Source organism: Neofelis nebulosa, chromosome 2 (genome assembly GCF_028018385.1).
Source record: "Neofelis nebulosa isolate mNeoNeb1 chromosome 2, mNeoNeb1.pri, whole genome shotgun sequence".
NCBI lineage: Eukaryota > Metazoa > Chordata > Mammalia > Carnivora > Felidae > Neofelis > Neofelis nebulosa.
In genome coordinates this window covers 82,728,955-82,747,795 of record NC_080783.1, presented here as the reverse complement: position 1 = coordinate 82,747,795, position 18,841 = coordinate 82,728,955, and the positions used below count along the sequence as shown (strand labels likewise).

Below are 18,841 nucleotides of genomic sequence, written 5' to 3'. Positions count from 1 at the left end.
ATAACTTAGCCGGGTAAAGGATCCTTGGTTGTAAGCTTTTTCCTTTCGCTACTTTGAATATATCATGTCACTACCTTCTGGCCTGAAAATTTTCTGCTGAAAATTCAGCTGATAGTCTTATGGGGATTCACTTATATGTAACTAAATTGCTTTTCTCTGGCTTTTTAAAGGATTCTCTCTTTATCTTTAATTTTTGACGTTTTAATTATAATGTGTCTTGGTGTAGATCTCTAGATTCATCTTGTTTGGGACTCTCGTGCTTCCCAAACCTGGATGTCTGTTTCCTTCCCCAGGTCATGAACATCTTCAACTATAATTTTTTCAAATAAGTTTTCTGACACTTTCATTTCTTCCTTCTGCTAATGAAACCCCTATATGTAATGCGAATGTTAGTATGCTTGATGTTGTTTCAGGGATTTCTTAAACTTTACTTATTTATTTAAATTATTTTTTCTTGTTGTCATTCAGTTTAGGCAGTTTCCATTACTCTGTCTTCTAGATTGCTGATCCATTCTTCTGTGACATCTTTTCGGGTCTTTATTCCCCCTAATGTATTTTTCAGTTCTGTTATGATATTCTTCAGCTCTGATTGGTACTTTCTTATATTTTCTCTCTCCTTGTTCAAGTTCTGTGTTCATCCATTGTTCTCACAAGTTCAGTAAGCATGTTTATAACCATTAACTTTGACCTCTTTATCAAATAGATTGTTTATCTCTATTTGTTTAGTTCTTTTTCTGAGGTTTTGTCTTGTTCTTTTGAACATATTTCTCTGTCTCCTCATTTTGCCTACCTCTCTGTGTTTATTTCTATGTATTAGGCATTTCAGCTATCTCCCGGTCTTGAAGGAGTAGTTTTATATATGAGATGTCCTATGGGGCCCAGAAATGAAATCCTACCTGGCCACCAGAGCCATCTACTACAGGAGTGTCCCTTGTGTGGACAGCAGTTACCCTTCTGTTGTAGTGTGGCCACAAATGCTGTGGATGTAATTGTGGATAGGGCTGGCTCCTGGCCTGGATGGCTGTATGGTGCCGGGGTAACTGCTACGGACATGCTAGTGGGCACAACTAGGGTCCTGCTTGCTGCAAGGCTGGTGGAGGTACAAGGTTGTGGAGAGTTCTCAGCAGGGCATACCCTGTTTGCATTAGTGGTCTAGTAGAACGATTCCAAAATAGTGCCCACCAGTGCAGCGTGGCAGAATGAGGTAGCAGAAATGACTGTCGCCAGGGTCTCAGTCCTTGAGAAGAGGCCTTGTTGCCTCTTGCCTCTCCAGAAGGCTCACCAAGATTGGTAAGTAGGTATCCTTCACCTATGGTCTATGCGCTTTTCAATTGAGTGTTTTTGCTCTGGTTTCTGGGCCGAGTCAGTCTGTGCATTAGCCTTTTGAGACCAGATTTTTTCCCTATAATTAGGTAGTTTTTTCCAGACATACTCTCTGTTAGTTTTCAAAGCCAGCTACTTGGGGGGCTTGTCCCTCCTATGTAGGATCTAAGGGTTGGACTGCCTGATATGGAGGCAACCCACATCAGCAAAATCTCTTGCTTTTAAGGGACAAATATCATACCTTTGAGATCCTTCTCGACCATGGAACTTCCTCCCTAGAGTTCTTTTCCTTATTGAGACTGTTTCTCTGCCTCTTCCATCCATTTCAGTGCTGCCCTCTGTTGTGGAGATTCTGTTCATCTAGTTTCTAGGTCTTCGTGTTGTAGTTGTAGATTCATTATGTCCATGGGTGGAGCTGAGCTCAGGATCTTCCTACACTGCCATCTTGAACCTTGATCAAGTTTTAGTCTTATTATTAAACAAGTGGCACCTAAGTTACTTATTTTGTAGTTTATCAGTAAGTGTATGAAAGCTTATGATCATAACAAATCTTTCTTTGTGATATAATTAAAAAACTATTAGAAACAGGCTTAGGACTTTTTAAAAGATATCACATTGTATCATTACATTAATGCTCTTTTTTTCAGTGTGATGATTTGTATCGCAGCTTCAGTGGAATTCTCCATTTGTGCAAAGATGTATTTATATGAATGAGGTATTTTCTATGATATGAATACAAACAATTTCATGCCTTAATAACTCAAAAGTCAGTTCAGATTCTATCTCAGGTGTGTTTGCTTTGTTTGAGGTGTTTGTTGAGGTAAACTTAATTACCTGTTGAAATTCTTTTGCACATAAGTATTTCTGCAATGGTATAGATGTGCTCTATGTTAATTGGAATGAAGGTATAAGAAAGCAGAGAATGTGGAGCTCACCCCACAGTAGATAAGATGGACAAGGTCATATGGGATAACTTTTTCCAAGTTTCCTATTGCCAATGCTATTAAAAACTACTAAAAATACTTTCTTATAAATATAGCAAGATTTCAATGTTGTTGTTTATATTTGTGGTTATTCTAGTCTGTAGGGAGCAAATATATTCATCTTAGAGCAAATGACTCTAAAATCTTGATAATTTAATTTTTTTACTTCATCTTATAAAACTACATAAGAAAGATACATCAGCTTTTCAGACTGCTGAGAGCTGAGTGAAACCAAGTTAAGTCTGGGAATCTGTCATTTATCTTGTTCATTCATGATTTGCCAAGTGTAGGTAGACTTCATTATCATTTAGTGTGAGTTCTCCAAATTCAAATCTATACACTGAGAATTATTGTGGAAGCAAACTTTGTCAGATAAGGTAAAACACCATCAAATAAATTAAGTCAGCATGGTTTTTTATTTGTATATATAACTGGTTAAATTAGTACTTAAACATGGATAGGAAGCTAGCCCTCCTTCTGTAACTCCCTTCTCAATGTGCAGTTTGCTTGTGATTTTTAGGTAGTCTCCAGCTGCTCCTGCTTCAGGGTGGCATTGAAGCTGCACCTTAAGTTTCCCACCTGCTTCCAATCTTTTGAGCTTTATCTGTGCCATAAGACTTGTAGCTATTTTTTATGTTAATTATTACTCACAAAAGTTAATTAAAGAGCTACAACTGAAGGAAAGAACTCAACTGACTGATTGAGAGGAAATGTTTTTAAGTGTCTAGAGTAGAGTACTCTAATAGAATTCAGGAATTCTTGTCTTCATGTTTAATTTTACCATTAGATTCCTCTAGGATTCAGTTCATACATTTTCTTTAACTGTAAAATGCTAGGCGGTTTCTTTTCACAAAATTCATGAATTCTTCACATGACAACTGAATGGTAATCTTGTTTTATCAACACTACCAGACTTTCAAAAGCATGAGATTGCCCCTACCACTGGGGTGGAACTCGAGTCTGTAATATGGGAATTATTACTTTTTACATATCATCTGAAAAAAATTATTCGTCTAAACAAATGAATGTTTCAGTCAACAAAATTGAGGATTTTAAATGAGATTTTCTATGTGCATAAGTCACTTCTTTGACTGTCCATAAATAAAATATGAATTGCATTTTAAAACTGGTTTATGTATAAAAACAATTTTTTTTTAATTTATTGATCTTTGAGAGACAGAGAGAGAGAGAGCATACGTGGGGGAGGAGCAGAGAGAGAGGGAGACACAGAGTCCGAAGCAGGCTCCAGGCTTCGAGCTGTCAACACAGAGCCTGAGGCAGGGCTCAAACTCACAAACCGTGAGATCATGACCTGAGCTGAAGTCAGACACCCAACCGACTGAGCCACCCCGGCGCCCCTTATTTATGTATAGATATGAAACTATTACCTGTGTTTTTATGCAAGCAGTCTGCCCCCAGTAGAGTAATGCTTTGTATACAACATGGAGAGTATTTTTTCTGGGTAAATTTGATCAGAAGACTAAAGTGAAAGTTTTAGTAAATAGTCATAAATAAAAGCTATTCTTGAATGAAAAGTATATAATAGTTTTCAAAGCATAATATCTATTTAATACTATTAAAATCAACATATTAATACAGATTGCCCATTTTAAACTAACCCTCATTGTAAATACAAATCAAAAGACTTGTCCTACCATCTGAATTTGTACCTAACCTGTAGACTTGAACTTGATCAGTATTCACAGAAAATACTGCCTTTTGTGACCACAGAGCAGTAACATTGAGAGCATTACCCCCAATTACCAGCCAGAAGATGTACACAGCACCTTCTGACATCTAAAACCCTGTTTTCTTACAGAGTTCGTGATCTTTGTCAGTTCTGCATTGCTCCTCTTTCCTTGCCAAAATGGTTTGGTTCCCCAGTACAATTTGAGTTGGACCATACTTATCTATCTACAAAGAAACATTGCAGGGAAATGTTTGGGGATTGGGGAAAAAAAGAGAAATCTGTTTTTAACATTGGGACAGTTTGGTTCTAGATTCCAAGATTAAAAGGAAGAACTTGCTGGCCACAACTTTTGTAGACTTAATGACTTTCTGGTTTGACTTCCAACATGTTTCTAAATTTCAGTCTTTCCTCAAACAGCTTTAAAAGTAGATCTACTTTAAAATAATGATTACTTTCATGTAGTTTTCTCATTCCTCTCTTGCCTGTTTCTGTACTTTCTTAAGGATAGCATTCTTTGCCATTCTTAGTCCACTCTTGGTTTTCAAAATACTTCTATTTAATTTTCTATGAAAATCTCTATTTTTCTGAGAAATAGTTTGGTTAGAAGAAAGACCGATAGTGCTAAAAGATGTAATTTAGCAGATAACATAATATTGACAAAGAAAATGATTTTCCTTAATAGGAAAATGTTATCTTTTGAAGGACAGTAAGACTTAAGTTACACCTTTTTTCATATAATATGTGCAGTCAGAATTATTTCCTGATTTTTTTTTTTTACTTTTTTTACAGTCCCAGTGGGTCTTTGTTATCTTGCTTGGAGCAGGTTAAAACATACCTGCTTACTGACGGAACATGCAAGTGTGGCTTGGAATGTCCTCTTATTCTTCCCAAGGTAACCATTTCACAACACATCTATTGGCCATTTTGTTTTTTGTTTTTTGTTTTTTTAGGTGTTTCATATATTTTTCTCATCTGGCATTTCATTTGTATATTACTTCTCCAATCATATATGCATTTTAAAGTCTTTATCTAATTAGATATCTTTTGCATGCACTCTGGAATGCTTAAAATTGTAGAAAATGGTTCAAGTCCCAGTCATTTTCAAAGGTGACAAACCTATATTCATATTAAATATTTCACCAAAATCTTTTTAGCACCTTTTCATTTGAGCTATACCCATGCCCATTATTTAATAGCGCAATATTTTCTTCCTTACTATAACTACTCAATCTGCAATATTATTTTTTGCATGAGTGTTGATAAATCTGCCACAAATACTTTTAAAATCACAAAGCTGAACCCTCTGAGCCAAAAGTGAAACTGTTTTAGTCCTTTGCAAGGTAAAAAAAATACAGTTATTTTTAATGACAAAGTATTATTTTAGAGTAGAATAGAAACAGGACATTGTTCTCTGAATATCTATTATGTGCTAATTTTAGAACTAAAGATTAATAGATCACTTTTTCCTTTTATTTGTTTCATCTCATTCCACACACACATACCGCCACAAAGCATTGGAAACAGCCTATCAATATATACACAGCAAGTAAGATTTTTTAAAAATAGAGTAATGGACTTTTTAAATCCATGAAAAAGTAATATTAATATAGTAATTAAATAAAGCCAAAGAAACAGTTAGCATGTAGAAATGTCAGCTTTTAGGGTTGTTGTTGTTTTTTAACTATACCTCATCTGTTTTTGTACTGTTATAACATCAGGAAGTATCTAAAATTAAAAACATTATCAGGTATTATACCTTTCCATATACTTACCTTGGCTATCTTAGAATTAGGATAATTTTCATTATTTACTTTATCACTAAAAACCATAAGTCCAGCAGAAGTATTTATTGTATTATATATAAAACTGTTTTTCTTAAATTTAAAAACTCAAGACACTTTTATTCAGATATATGCCCTAATCTATGCAAAACTTTTTTTTGATGATAAGATTTTTTTAATCTGATGTTTTTACAGACATATTCTAACAGAGGCTGTGCTTTTTCCAGGTGTTTAATTTCGATCCTGGAGCTGCTGTGAAACAGAGAACCGCAGAAGATGTTAAAGCAGATGAAGATGTCACAAAGCTATGCATACATAAAAGAAAAATCATTGCAGTGGCCACACTTCATAAGAGCATGGAAGCCCCACATCCTTCTCTGGTGCTCACCAGTCCTGGGGGAGGAACAAGTATGTAATACGGTGAAGGGTTTAGAGATTTGCCTCTGCAACTTCTCTCCCAGAAGAGTCACTGGAAATCACTCTGCGAAGCATTTTCTGAGTCCCCTTTTAAAACATACACAGTGCTTCTAAAGTTGTCTGTGTTTTATCATTTTTTTTACAGATAGCAAATTAGTTCTGAAAAATTCCTACAAAGTTGTTTCCCCACATTTCCTATTTAAATCCTTGAGTTAACTGAGCAGAATAAACACCAATTAGCACATCCAAATGCTGTGTAAGTATGTAGAGCTGAGCTCACAAAATAGAAGGTGCCATCAGTTTTTAGGAAACAAAAGTCACCTTTTTGCTAGAGCTGGAATGGATGTGGTTTCAAGTCCTCCCCCACAAGTAGCAATATCATCCAGAGTGTTGTTCTTTCAGTCACTGAATAGCTATTTATTGAACACCTACTAAGAGAAGTCACTTTGTCAGGAGCTTTTTATACCTCCACCAAACACACACACACACACACACACACACACACACACACATGCTTTTATTTTTTTTTTAATTTAAAACGTGCAGAAAAATTACATAAACAGTTCACCAAGCACTCATGTACCCTTTGCTCAGATTCAACAATTAACATTTTGTGGCAGAAGTTGCAATTATTCTGACAGTTCATCTCTAAAGATTTCAAAACACATGGATGTTCTCCTATGTAAACCATAATCTAATTATCACATTCAAAAAATTTAACACTGATGATAATATTATTATCTAAAATTCAGTGTATATTCTAACTGCTCCAGTTGTCCTAATAATTTCTTACAGTTTTTTAAACCCAGGATGCAATCAAAGATTGTACAACTGCATTAACTTTTTTTTTTAATTTTTTTTTTAACGTTTATTTATTTTTGAGACAGAGAGAGACAGAGCATGAACGGGGGAGGGTCAGAGAGAGAGGGAGACACAGAATCTGAAACGGGCTCCAGGCTCTGAGCCGTCAGCACAGAGCCCAACACGGGGCTCGAACTCACGGACCACGAGATCATGACCTGAGCCGAAGTCGGCCGCTTAACCGACTGAGCCACCCAGGCGCCCCTGCATTAACTTTTTATACTTCTTTAATCTACACCAATTTCCCAGTCTTTTGAAATCTATTTTTGAAGAGTCTGGGTCAGTTTTACAGGTGTTTCTCATTTCAGATATGCCTAATTGTTTCCAGATATTTATTCATACTCAGGTTAAACACAGTTTGGTAGAAATACTGCATAGGTACTGTTATGTCCTCATTAGAAGACACATATGTCAGTTTATCCCATATTGATGACATTAAGTTCGAGTGCTTGGATAAAGTTAGGTATATCCAATTTCTCTGTTGTTAAGGTAACTCTTCCCTTAATAACTAATATGTAGTTTGTGGAATTATACTTTGAGACTGAGGAAATTTTTTTTGTATGGGCTAGGATATGAACTCCTTCCAAAATATTACAATATTTTGAATGATATTTCAAGATAAAACATGGCTGAGCACCAAAGCATTTGTTTATGAAGGCAAATTATACATTGTTCTGCAGAGTTCTGAAAATTAGGGATGATACGTATAACCTGCAGTGATCAGAGAAATCTTTAGCCCTGGAAAATGGTTAAGATTTGGACATATGAGGGAAATAAGAAAATTCTTATTCAGGATGAGTGGTGCATAATTAAGAGACGATGTGGAAACTAGTCTGACTTGAATGGAAGATTAAACCTGTATAAGTAAGTTGGGAACAAATTACTGACAGCTTTAGATACAAAGAGGAACAGTTGTGACATCATACAGGTAATTAAAGATTCACACTTAGAACTCATGTGAAGAGAGTAGGAAAAGACAAATTTGGCAGTTATTAGCAGAGAGCTCTTCTTCAAGAACCCTCTAACCTTTGAACTTTAACAGGAATGATCAGAAAAAAATTGTTCCACAAAGGTATGTAAGAAAAAAAAAATTAGGAAATTTTTTTTTCTCTTAATGAGCTACATTTTCTTAAACTAAAAGATATTGCAACAATTAAAAGACCTATTTAATAGTAATAAATTATTTGAAGTATACCATTATCTTGCCACCTTGATATAACTGTTCTCATTTTTGCATATCACCCTGCATATATCTGCTGCCGCTCTCATATCACATTATATCAATTTTACCTCTTTCTACAAAGTCTGCCTTGTTGCTTTTTTAATGACCCTAGTAGTATCTTTTTTTTTTTTTTAACGTTTATTTATTTTTGAGACAGAGAGAAACAGAGCATGAACGGAGGAGGGTCAGAGAGAGAGGGAGACACAGAATCTGAAACAGGCTCCGGGCTCTGAGCGGTCAGCACAGAGCCCGACGCTGGGCTCAAACTCATGGACCGTGAGATCATGACCTGAACCCAAGTTGGCCGCTTAACTGACTGAGCCACCCAGGCACCCCTGACCCTACTAGTATCTTGATCTAGGTCCTTTGTCATACCCTATACATACAAATTTCATTATTGAAATTAAACGTAAATCTTTAACTAGTACAGGTATAAGAGGTGTATCTCCATCCGCTTTTAAAACGATATGCTTTATGGGGTGTCTGGGTGGCTCAGTCAGTTAAGCATCCCACTCTTGATTTCGGCTCAGGTCATAATCACATGGTTCATGACACTGAGCCCCACATCGGGCTCTGTACTGGCAACATGGAGCCTGCTTGGAATTCTCTCTCTTTCCCTCGTCTCTGCCTCACCCCTGCTTGCTCTCTCTCTCTCTCTCAAAATAAATAAACATTTAAAAAAAAACCCTAAAACCTCTGCTTTTAAAAAATGGTATGCTTTATTGGATTAGTTGCTATTCTTTCACTGCTTCAGACATAGTGTTTATTTCAAATTCCTAATATTGAACTATATTATGGGGTTGGGATTTAAGTAATTAAAAGTTAAGAAGACTCATATAGTAGTTTACATCTCTCTTTATTTTGCGTGCGTAAGGATATATTTGGTTTCTGTTTATTCTTTTGAAAGGTCTACTTGAGTGTACATGAAAACACTTGATGAGTGCCTAGCATTTCTATTTGCCAATTCTTATACTACTTAATTCCTAAACGTAACATAACATCAGCATGACTTTTGTTTGTTTATTCAGTATTCCTGTCATTTTAAAGATGATAACTATTTTTCCCCAGGTATGGAAGACATCCTTTCTAAACCACAGCTGTTTTCTAAATTCTGTTGAATATAAGGATGCCAACGTCTGTATATTGTATAAACTGTACACTGTATAAACACTCAGAACAGACACAACTCAGTGGTTTTTTTACTAAAGAAGACACGGTTAATCACATAATAATGCTAGTGATGTTAATACAGACACCTGTGTTCTCACTAGATGCTATGTGCAATGCTCCAAGTATTTTTCATATTTTATTCCTTTAATTATAAACCTTAAAATTCTGTCTTTAACAAGAAAATAAGTTGACTTTATCAGCTGCAATTCTCTTATATCATTAGTTCTCAACTTTTCATATATTATATGCAGAAACCACTGTATCAAATAATCTCTACCATACTAGAAATAGAAAGCCCACTTTTCCAAGAAAACTATATGTTCACTGCATTCTCTTATTTCTTTAATATACCCTGCCTAGTCTTCGCTTTACCCCAGATTGATAACCACAGTCTTAGAAGTTGTTATGATATAATTTGACCTATATATGATCTAGCAGATAGGAAAAGGGTATTTATCTTAAGTCTACAGTTATCCATTTAAGTAAAGATACCTCTAATTGCAAGTGGATCCAAGTATACTTGCTAATATATTGCAAGTCTCGGAATTGGGATGGCCAGTTTATGGTATACATGGGACCACTTTCATATCCCGTGCCTGTAAGACTCATTGGCATTTTCTCACAGAGCCCAGCTGGAGTTCAACATCTTTCTACATAGCTCTCTAAGCAGCCACCACCAGTTGATGGGAATTGGCATACGAAACTGATTGTATTTGCCATCTCTGTTTTAAAAGGCACAACTTTATAAATAGTTAAACATCCTTAGGGGCTAAAAAATCTTAAACTTAGACTTCGGACATGATAAAATGAAAATTCTGTGTGATGAGCCAGCTTGCTTTTGTTGCCTATATTCTGTCTGATCTCCAAAGGAACTGAAGGGATTCCAAAAAGCCAGAGAGGGAGCGATGCTTTCTGCAAAAAGAGAATACTCGATTGGAAACCAGTACTGAAGATTTTAGCATTCTGAGTAAATTTTGCATAGGAATTCCAGCCTAATAAAAGAATTGCAATCTTTTGCCTAAGTTGGTTGACTAAGGCTGTTTTTACAATAACGGCTGATCAAGGGCAAAGAAATTGCAGTGTTAGATAGTGTTACAGACTTGATGAAGTTAAGCGTGATTGCAGTATCACTGCCCTCACTATTGTTATCACTCCCATTTTAAAAGATTCAAAATCCGGGGCGCCTGGGTGGCGCAGTCGGTTAAGCGTCCGACTTCAGCCAGGTCACGATCTCGCGGTCCGTGAGTTCGAGCCCCGCGTCAGGCTCTGGGCTGATGGCTCGGAGCCTGGAGCCTGTTTCCGATTCTGTGTCTCCCTCTCTCTCTGCCCCTCCCCCATTCATGCTCTGTCTCTCTCTGTCCCAAAAATAAATAAAAAACGTTGAAAAAAAAAAAAAAAAAAGATTCAAAATCCCATCCACTTAATTCACAAAAATTAAGACTCTTTTGCTCTCACAGTAAAAATGGTGAGATAAGGAAGAGTTTTTGTAGCTGTCCTGAGGAAGTTTCAGTAAGGAAACAGAAAGATTTATAGGGTAACACACTTTCTGGTGAAAATGGCCGTGCATTTAAATTATAAGAAATTATGCTATGCAGATTTTAATTTTCTGATGTAACCCTGTTCTTAAAAAATTCAAATCCAACAAGATAGTAACATTGCCATTTCTGTATGGGCTGTCAGTCTTGAGTCTTCACATTATAAATATTATTAGGATGGCTAATGTCAGTATGTACTGATTCAGATCCCCATCCTTTCTCAACAGATAAGAAGTAAACAAGCATAATGAGCAGTTATTGAGAACTTTTGGTCAACTAAGGGAGAATAATGTGCATTTTTTTTTCCATCAAAGTTTATTTTAGAGTACAGAACTTTTTTTTAATCGCATAGAGTCACAGCTTCTTTTTGAAAATTTCTATTTCCAGATGCCCTCCCTTCCTCATTTCCTCCTTTCCTTCACTCCCCCCACGCCAACACAAAAGAATTGAGACTACTAACAGAATTCTTTTTTTCTCTTTCTCTCTTTCACACCAGATGCAGCTCCAGTAGTACCTTCTCGGGCAGCAACTCCAAGATCTGTAAGAAATAAGTCGCATGAAGGAATTACAAATTCTGTAATGCCTGAATGTAAGAATCCTTTCAAGTTAATGATTGGATCATCCAATGCCATGGGAAGGCTATATGTACAAGAACTGCCTGGAAGCCAGCAACAAGAACTCCACCCCATCTACCCCCGGCAGAGACTGGGCAGCAGTGAACACGGACAGAAATCTCCATTCCGTGGCAGCCATGGAGGCCTCCCCAGCCCAGCATCGTCAGGTTCCCAGATATATGGAGATGGCTCAATCTCTCCAAAGACTGACCCACTTGGAAGCCCTGATGTTTTCCCAAGAAATAATCCTGGTTTTCATGGAGCTCCCAATTCTAGTCCTATTCATCTAAATAGGACTCCTCTTTCTCCACCTTCAGTAATGCTACACGGTTCTCCCGTACAGTCATCCTGTGCAATGGCTGGAAGGACTAATATACCTCTTTCCCCAACCTTGACTACAAAGAGTCCAGTAATGAAAAAACCAATGTGTAATTTTTCAACTAATATGGAAATACCACGAGCAATGTTCCACCACAAACCACCCCAAGGCCCACCTCCCCCTCCTCCACCTTCTTGTGCTCTTCAGAAAAAGCCATTAACATCCGAGAAAGATCCACTTGGCATTCTTGACCCTATTCCCAGTAAACCGGTGAATCAGAACCCTGTTATCATTAATCCAACTAGTTTCCATTCAAATGTCCACTCTCAGGTACCTGTGATGAATGTAAGCATGCCTCCTGCTGTTGTTCCTTTGCCAAGTAATCTCCCTTTGCCAACCGTAAAACCTGGTCATATGAATCATGGGAGTCATATACAAAGAGTTCAGCATTCAGCTTCAACCTCCCTGTCCCCTTCTCCAGTGACATCCCCAGTGCACATGATGGGGACTGGAATTGGAAGGATTGAGGCATCGCCCCAAAGATCACGCTCATCTTCCACATCATCAGATCACGGAAATTTCATGATGCCACCTCTAGGACCCCAGGCCACTTGTAGTGGTATTAAGGTTCCACCCAGGTCACCAAGGTCAACAATAGGGTCCCCAAGGCCATCAATGCCATCAAGCCCTTCTACCAAGTCCGATGGACACCATCAGTACAAGGATATCCCTAACCCATTAATTGCTGGAATGAGTAATGTACTAAATTCCCCAAGCAGTGCAGCTTTTCCGACTGCATCTGCCGGAAGTGGTTCCATAAAGAGTCAGCCTGGTTTGCTGGGAATGCCTTTAAATCAGATCTTGAACCAGCACAATGCTGCCTCCTTTCCAGCAAGTAGTTTACTCTCAGCAGCAGCCAAAGCACAGCTAGCAAATCAAAACAAACTTGCTGGTAACAACTGTAGCAGCAGTAGCAATTCTGGAGCTGTTGCTGGCAGTGGCAACACTGAAGGACATAGCACTTTAAACACCATGTTCACTCCTACTGCCAACATGCTTCTCCCAACAGGGGAAGGGCAAAGTGGTCGAGCAGCACTAAGAGATAAGCTGATGTCTCAGCAAAAAGACTCATTGCGGAAAAGAAAACAGCCACCTACCACAGTGTTGAGTTTGCTCAGACAGTCTCAAATGGATAGTTCTGCAGTTCCTAAACCTGGACCCGACTTGCTAAGAAAGCAGGGTCAGGGTTCATTTCCCATCAGTTCAATGTCTCAGTTACTACAGTCTATGAGTTGTCAAAGCTCTCACTTGAGTAGCAATAGTACCCCGGGTTGTGGGGGCTCAAATACTGCTTTGCCTTGCTCTGCTAACCAGCTGCATTTTACAGATCCCAATATGAACTCCAGTGCTCTTCAGAATTCACTGACACAGAACATACCTTTGAGAGGGGAAGCCGTGCACTGCCACAATGCAAACACTAACTTTGTTCACAGTAACAGCCCAGTCCCAAACCACCATCTTGCAGGTTTAATAAATCAGATTCAGGCTAGCGGGAACTGTGGGATGCTCAGTCAGTCGGGCATGGCTTTAGGAAATTCATTACATCCCAATCCACCTCAGTCAAGAATTTCAACGTCCTCCACTCCAGTGATACCAAACAGCATTGTTAGCAGCTATAATCAAACAAGTTCTGAAGCAGGTATGGTTTTATTAGAAAAAAGTACCCCAAGGTACTAAACTTTTCTACGTTTTTTAAAATTTGTACCAAAATATTTATTATGATAAGAAATGATCCTTTCCCCATTGTGAAATTGTCATCATTTCTTTAGTATTTATAATTTTATTTACAGAATGCTAGGGATTTGTCTAATAGAAAAAGTAACAACCAAGGGGATTCCATGTGTTTCCGTTACTTGTTGTCAATCTGTCATTTTGAATTTTGTTTGACTTTCAGTTGGTTGTATAACCATTGGACTCTAAACTACAAAAGAAGCCATAGAAGGCAGGGTTTCCTGGTTCACGAGACATGTACTCGGTCTATGCCAATAGAAAAGCCGTTTCCCCTAGCTTTTGTTTGTATTCAGGTAAATGATGCTCATCTTGGAAAACCCAAAAAGGCAAAAATAAACAGAATTTTTGTTCTTGCTGCTGACCAGAAATAGGTAAATGGATAGGAAAGGTAACTAGAAGTTGTATGAAGTAGAAAGCTGCCTTCTAATGTGTTTTCTTATCCTAGTTTGCTATCCTTTATTATTATTTGTTGAGAAAATTCAAAAATGGATATTGGCTACTCCCTTTTAAAAAAAAGATAATAATTTAAGTTTTCTAATAAAAAAGGCTTGAAAACCTGATTTCCAGAATTTTTGATCTTGAAATTATTTTACAGTTTTCTTGTAGAATTTAGCCATTATTTTTACCATTGACATTAAGGTTTTGAACCCAAATTTATTATATCTCTTCATCCACTATAATGAAGGAGACCAATTTATTTAAAAGTAGACACATTAGAAAGAACTGTGTTTTGTGCAATAGGGTCATCAGAAATTGTTATAAAAATCAGTAAAGAAGCACTAAAGAGGTAAATTCATGGAGACATCAGGAAATTTCACCATGGAAGTATTTCAGAAAGAATACCCAAAACCCAACACTAATGGTTTGAGAGATTTGTAGGAAATGACAGGGAGGAAACAAAAGATAATTGTAGAGACAATATTGTTCAGATATGAATACAACGGGCTTTGAAAACCAGATTGCTACTGGAAATGAGAAAACTGCTGAGGCTTTTAATAACAAGACATTGTTTGGATATGTATAGACTGTATTATACCGTCATGCTGGAAAAGCATTAGAACCTACATGTCTCTGTTGCTGGTAGTAACATTGAGTGTTTTCCTTCCTGGCATCACTTCTTTACACCTGCCATCCTCCACAACTTGTGCTGTTTTATGTTTTGGTGTCAGTATTTAATGAACTGTTCATTGACCTCTTGTGTTAAAAAGAATATAAGGTGGAGAAGATAATTGAAGTGATTAGTGCCTTCTAGATATTCTTAGTCTAAAGAATCTCATGAAACTATTTTTTATGTGTTTAACAGGATACTTGTTCCAAAGGGGCTTCCAACTTTTCAATGACTCATATACCTTTTTAAATAATTCCACAAAAGTGAAAATTTAACCTTATGCTTTTAGCAGATGAAAGTGACATGAAATCAGTAACTATTTTAAAATATACCATATTTATTAAGCATGCCTTCAATCATTTAGATGAGACATTATTAGTCTCATTGTATTATATATCTTTACGTTTTGATACCCCTTACCTCAACTTACTTTGTTTCAGGTCTGAGTTAATATTGCAAAGTGTATATATTTTATTAATGATGTATTTCAATTCATCCGTAATGGAAAAGACCAACATTTATTTATATTTTTGTTTCTTCTGAATGTTCAGTTTAGACTTATTTTATACAGTCTCGGACATGTATTTTCTTGTTCCATGAACCTCTGTAAAGCATCAGATCTGGATTGCCAGTGCTGGGAGTGTCAAACACAGGTTGAAAATTTATTAATCTAAGAAAAGTGTTAGCATATAAATAGCTAAATTGTACAAGAATAAATGTCTAGTAATGATATGGATTTGACCAATCATGTGTAAGCTAACAGAAAGCATATACTTTGATAAAAAATCTAGGTCAGTAAGAAGTTTTCAAATATTAAACCTAATAAAATTAAATACTAATTAAAGTACATAGATCTGATGTGCAGCTGGTTGTGAAAATGGGTAGATTTACTAATTACTGTAACTCTTTTGATGAGCTGAATATTGAAAACGTCTCTAATTCCATGTTTCTTTTTGATGCACAGTAAACTGTGTCAACTGAATGCACTGTCGTTATAATTGCTTAGCCTAAATATTTATTTGCACTGACATTTATTCATCCATGAAATAAGTAGCAAGGCTGGGCATGCAGAGTGAGCTAGCAGGTGGCAGTCACAGCTATCCCTATAATCTCTGCTACATAGCCCTAGCATACCAATAAAACATTGGAAGAAAAATACATTTTACTCTTAAAATGTTGCTTAAAGCTATCATAGCTATCGAGTACTTATGACGTGCCAAGTGATTTACCTATGTTCTTTCTAATCTGTGTAGTTCTCTAAAGTATAAGGTATTATTGCCCCCATTTTGCACATGAGTAACTGAACTTCAGAGAATTTAAATAATTGACCAAACTCGTGCATAACTGAATTAAAATTTGAACTCAGGTTCATCTGATCGTAAAATCCATTTTCTTCCCAGCTGTGTAAGTTCTTCATCTAAAAACTTCAGTACTCAAAAAAACTTTGAATGTTTCACTTTCAAAATTTTTAAAAATACCCAACAAGTAATACATTAAAACACATCAGTGCATGTTACAAGCCACATTTGTAAACTTTTGATGCACTTTTAGACAAAGGTCAGTGATTTTTGCCTTCTCTCCGTACTCTGATGCTAGGATGTTGTGTCAACACAGATGAAATGTCCAAACTGTCAAGAGAACTGCCCCTCATTTGTGAGTCACATTTGTTGACCTTCATTTTAATGAATTTGTATCACCTCATTCAATCAGATAAGAATGGGTTTCCTACTGGGCGATGTGTCAGTAGACCTTTGAAGGAGGCACCTATGCAGATGCTAGCTCTGCCCTTCCGAGCATGACAACACAGTGAAGGTGAAAGAAACCCACAGGTAACATAGTGCTACTCTTCTCTCTGGTAACGGAGCCCGGACAGAACTCAAGTAACCTGCTTAATCCAGTGCCTTTTCCACTCTCCTAAGCAACTCAAAAATGTTACAGTAAGACTTTAAGAGGAGAAATCACTCGCTCTGAGAACACTTAATTTGATTCGTTATTTATTGTCAGAAACTTATTTTAAAGAGAGTTTTTCTATTATAAACAACCCGGATACTGATTTTTTTAGGCCTACATGTGGATTCCATGGGAAACATTTAAAAATGTATCACATCTCAAATATGGGAATTGGAGGCTGAGATAAAAAAAAAAAAATCAGGTAAAAGATATAAAATGCTTAGAAAATATTTCTAAAATTTAAGACTATGCAAGGTTTTATTAATTCTATTTGCTGTTTTGAAATTGCCTTTCCATTAAAGCTCTCTGAACACTTTGCATCGTAAAGTTTACAGGTTTCTATTCACTTTCTGGATTTCAAATTACAAGTAAAGTTTAGTATCTCCATGTAACAGATTTAGAAAATGACCAGTAGGATCCTTGCTGACATTCCTCAAGTTGTAAAGCCAAGCCTGGCTGGGTCTGGCAAACCAAACCCCAAAGTTCCTGATTCTCAGTTCAAATACTCAAACTGTTGAATGCAGGTATGTTCTGAAATCCATCAGTAGTGTCCATTTAAAGCAACTTTCCATTTATGAAGAGAGCCAAGTTTCAGCATTTAAATGGTTCCAGCACATGTCCTGTGGGGTTTTGGTTCAGGGAGGAATCCCAAATCAGTTGCCCTTGACTGGCAAATGTTATCAGGCCTGTGCCTCCTCAGTTTTCTGACCGCTGCTCACCTGCTGGCCATAGAACAAGGTCACACACGCCAGTAACCCTGGCCTCTGCAGAGGACCAAGTCCTGTCAGTGTCCCTGGGACAGCTTATCCCTTCCGTAGCCCTGTGGTTTTTCACAATTTCGAAGAAGCAAAAAGATTGGGACTACTCTGCTAACCAACTTAATAACAACCTTACCTTCTCCAATGTGATAGTCATTAAATACAACTTTTTCACTTCAAAACCCCTTTTATATTCTCTTTTTTTTCTAGTAAAAAACATTTAATCAACTCTTCTAAACACAGGAAAATAGAATCCTCTGAAGAGGAAGAGTATGAGTTTGTACCAGAAGAGAAAATAATTCATTTATTTGCCTTACCTCTTAAAGAGATACACTGACTAACAAGAATATAAATAAACCTATGAATAAATATATGTTCACGGATATTTATATATATTTTTTAAAAACTCTGGAAAAGAAAGTGTTTTTTCTTTCAGCACAAAAAGCATGTGATTGAAACTCAGTACAGCCATTGATATGGTAGGTATAAGAAAATGAAATAGAGACCACAAAAGAACACTTTAGGTAAAAGACTGCAAAACAATGAGCTTGGTGTTATGTTCTATGTATTTATTTATTCTCAGAACATGCCAGTAAAGAAAATAAAGGGAAACTGTCATTCCCTACCTTTGAAGTTACAGGTGCAAAGAGAATATGGGATAAAAATGTTCACGGATGGATTGTACTATGTAAGTTATTAGCCCTCTCAGGATACGTGACGTTGGAAATAATGTGTGGAAATAATCTTCTAGTCTTACAGAGACTAATGTAGAGTGAAGAAGGGCAAAGGCTCCTTTAAGGTTGTGAATGAATTACTAATAGTTGCTATTGACAGTATTTGCAACCAAACATTAAATGCCTAGAATTTATCCCTCCTCTGATGCACAAGGCTTCTAGGTTAAAAGTTGCCTTCTGCTTTGTTTTTTAGCCAATACCAAAACTCTATTAAATTCTTGATTGTGTGATAAAAATCTACGTCTGTTCTTTCAGTTAAGTTTTTGCAAAATGAGCCATTTCTTCTTTGCTGTAAGATATTTTTACAACAATGTCTTGCTGTTTAAGAAGGTTTCCTATTATCAGGGTTACACCACTTGTTTGTTTACATATTCGAGGCTTAATGTTTCCTTGTGTACAAAAGAAGGACTTAAAATATGTTTGACTTTAGACATTGAGTCTGTATAATCAAAGGTGAAGACAGAACTCAGAGTGGTGTGATATGTTTGCTGATTCAATGATCTATTTTGTACCTTTCAAGAAATAAATTGTCCCAGTGTGCAAATTGGGAGAATTTTATTCCATTGCAATACACTAAACTCACTT

At 36.7% G+C, this 18,841-nt stretch overlaps 1 protein-coding gene across 7 annotated transcripts in view; it reads left to right on the top strand.

Moving 5' to 3' along the window:
- MBD5 (methyl-CpG binding domain protein 5) overlaps positions 1-18,841 on the top strand; it is a 445,040-nt gene that overhangs the window by 386,330 nt on the left and 39,869 nt on the right. For all 7 annotated transcript variants that reach the window (XM_058715348.1, XM_058715350.1, XM_058715346.1 and 4 more), the window contains 3 exons: positions 4,786-4,888; positions 6,005-6,185; positions 11,479-13,614. In XM_058715348.1, coding sequence (XP_058571331.1) covers positions 4,786-4,888; positions 6,005-6,185; positions 11,479-13,614 — 2,420 coding nt within the window. The remainder of the gene's footprint in view (positions 1-4,785; positions 4,889-6,004; positions 6,186-11,478; positions 13,615-18,841) is intronic.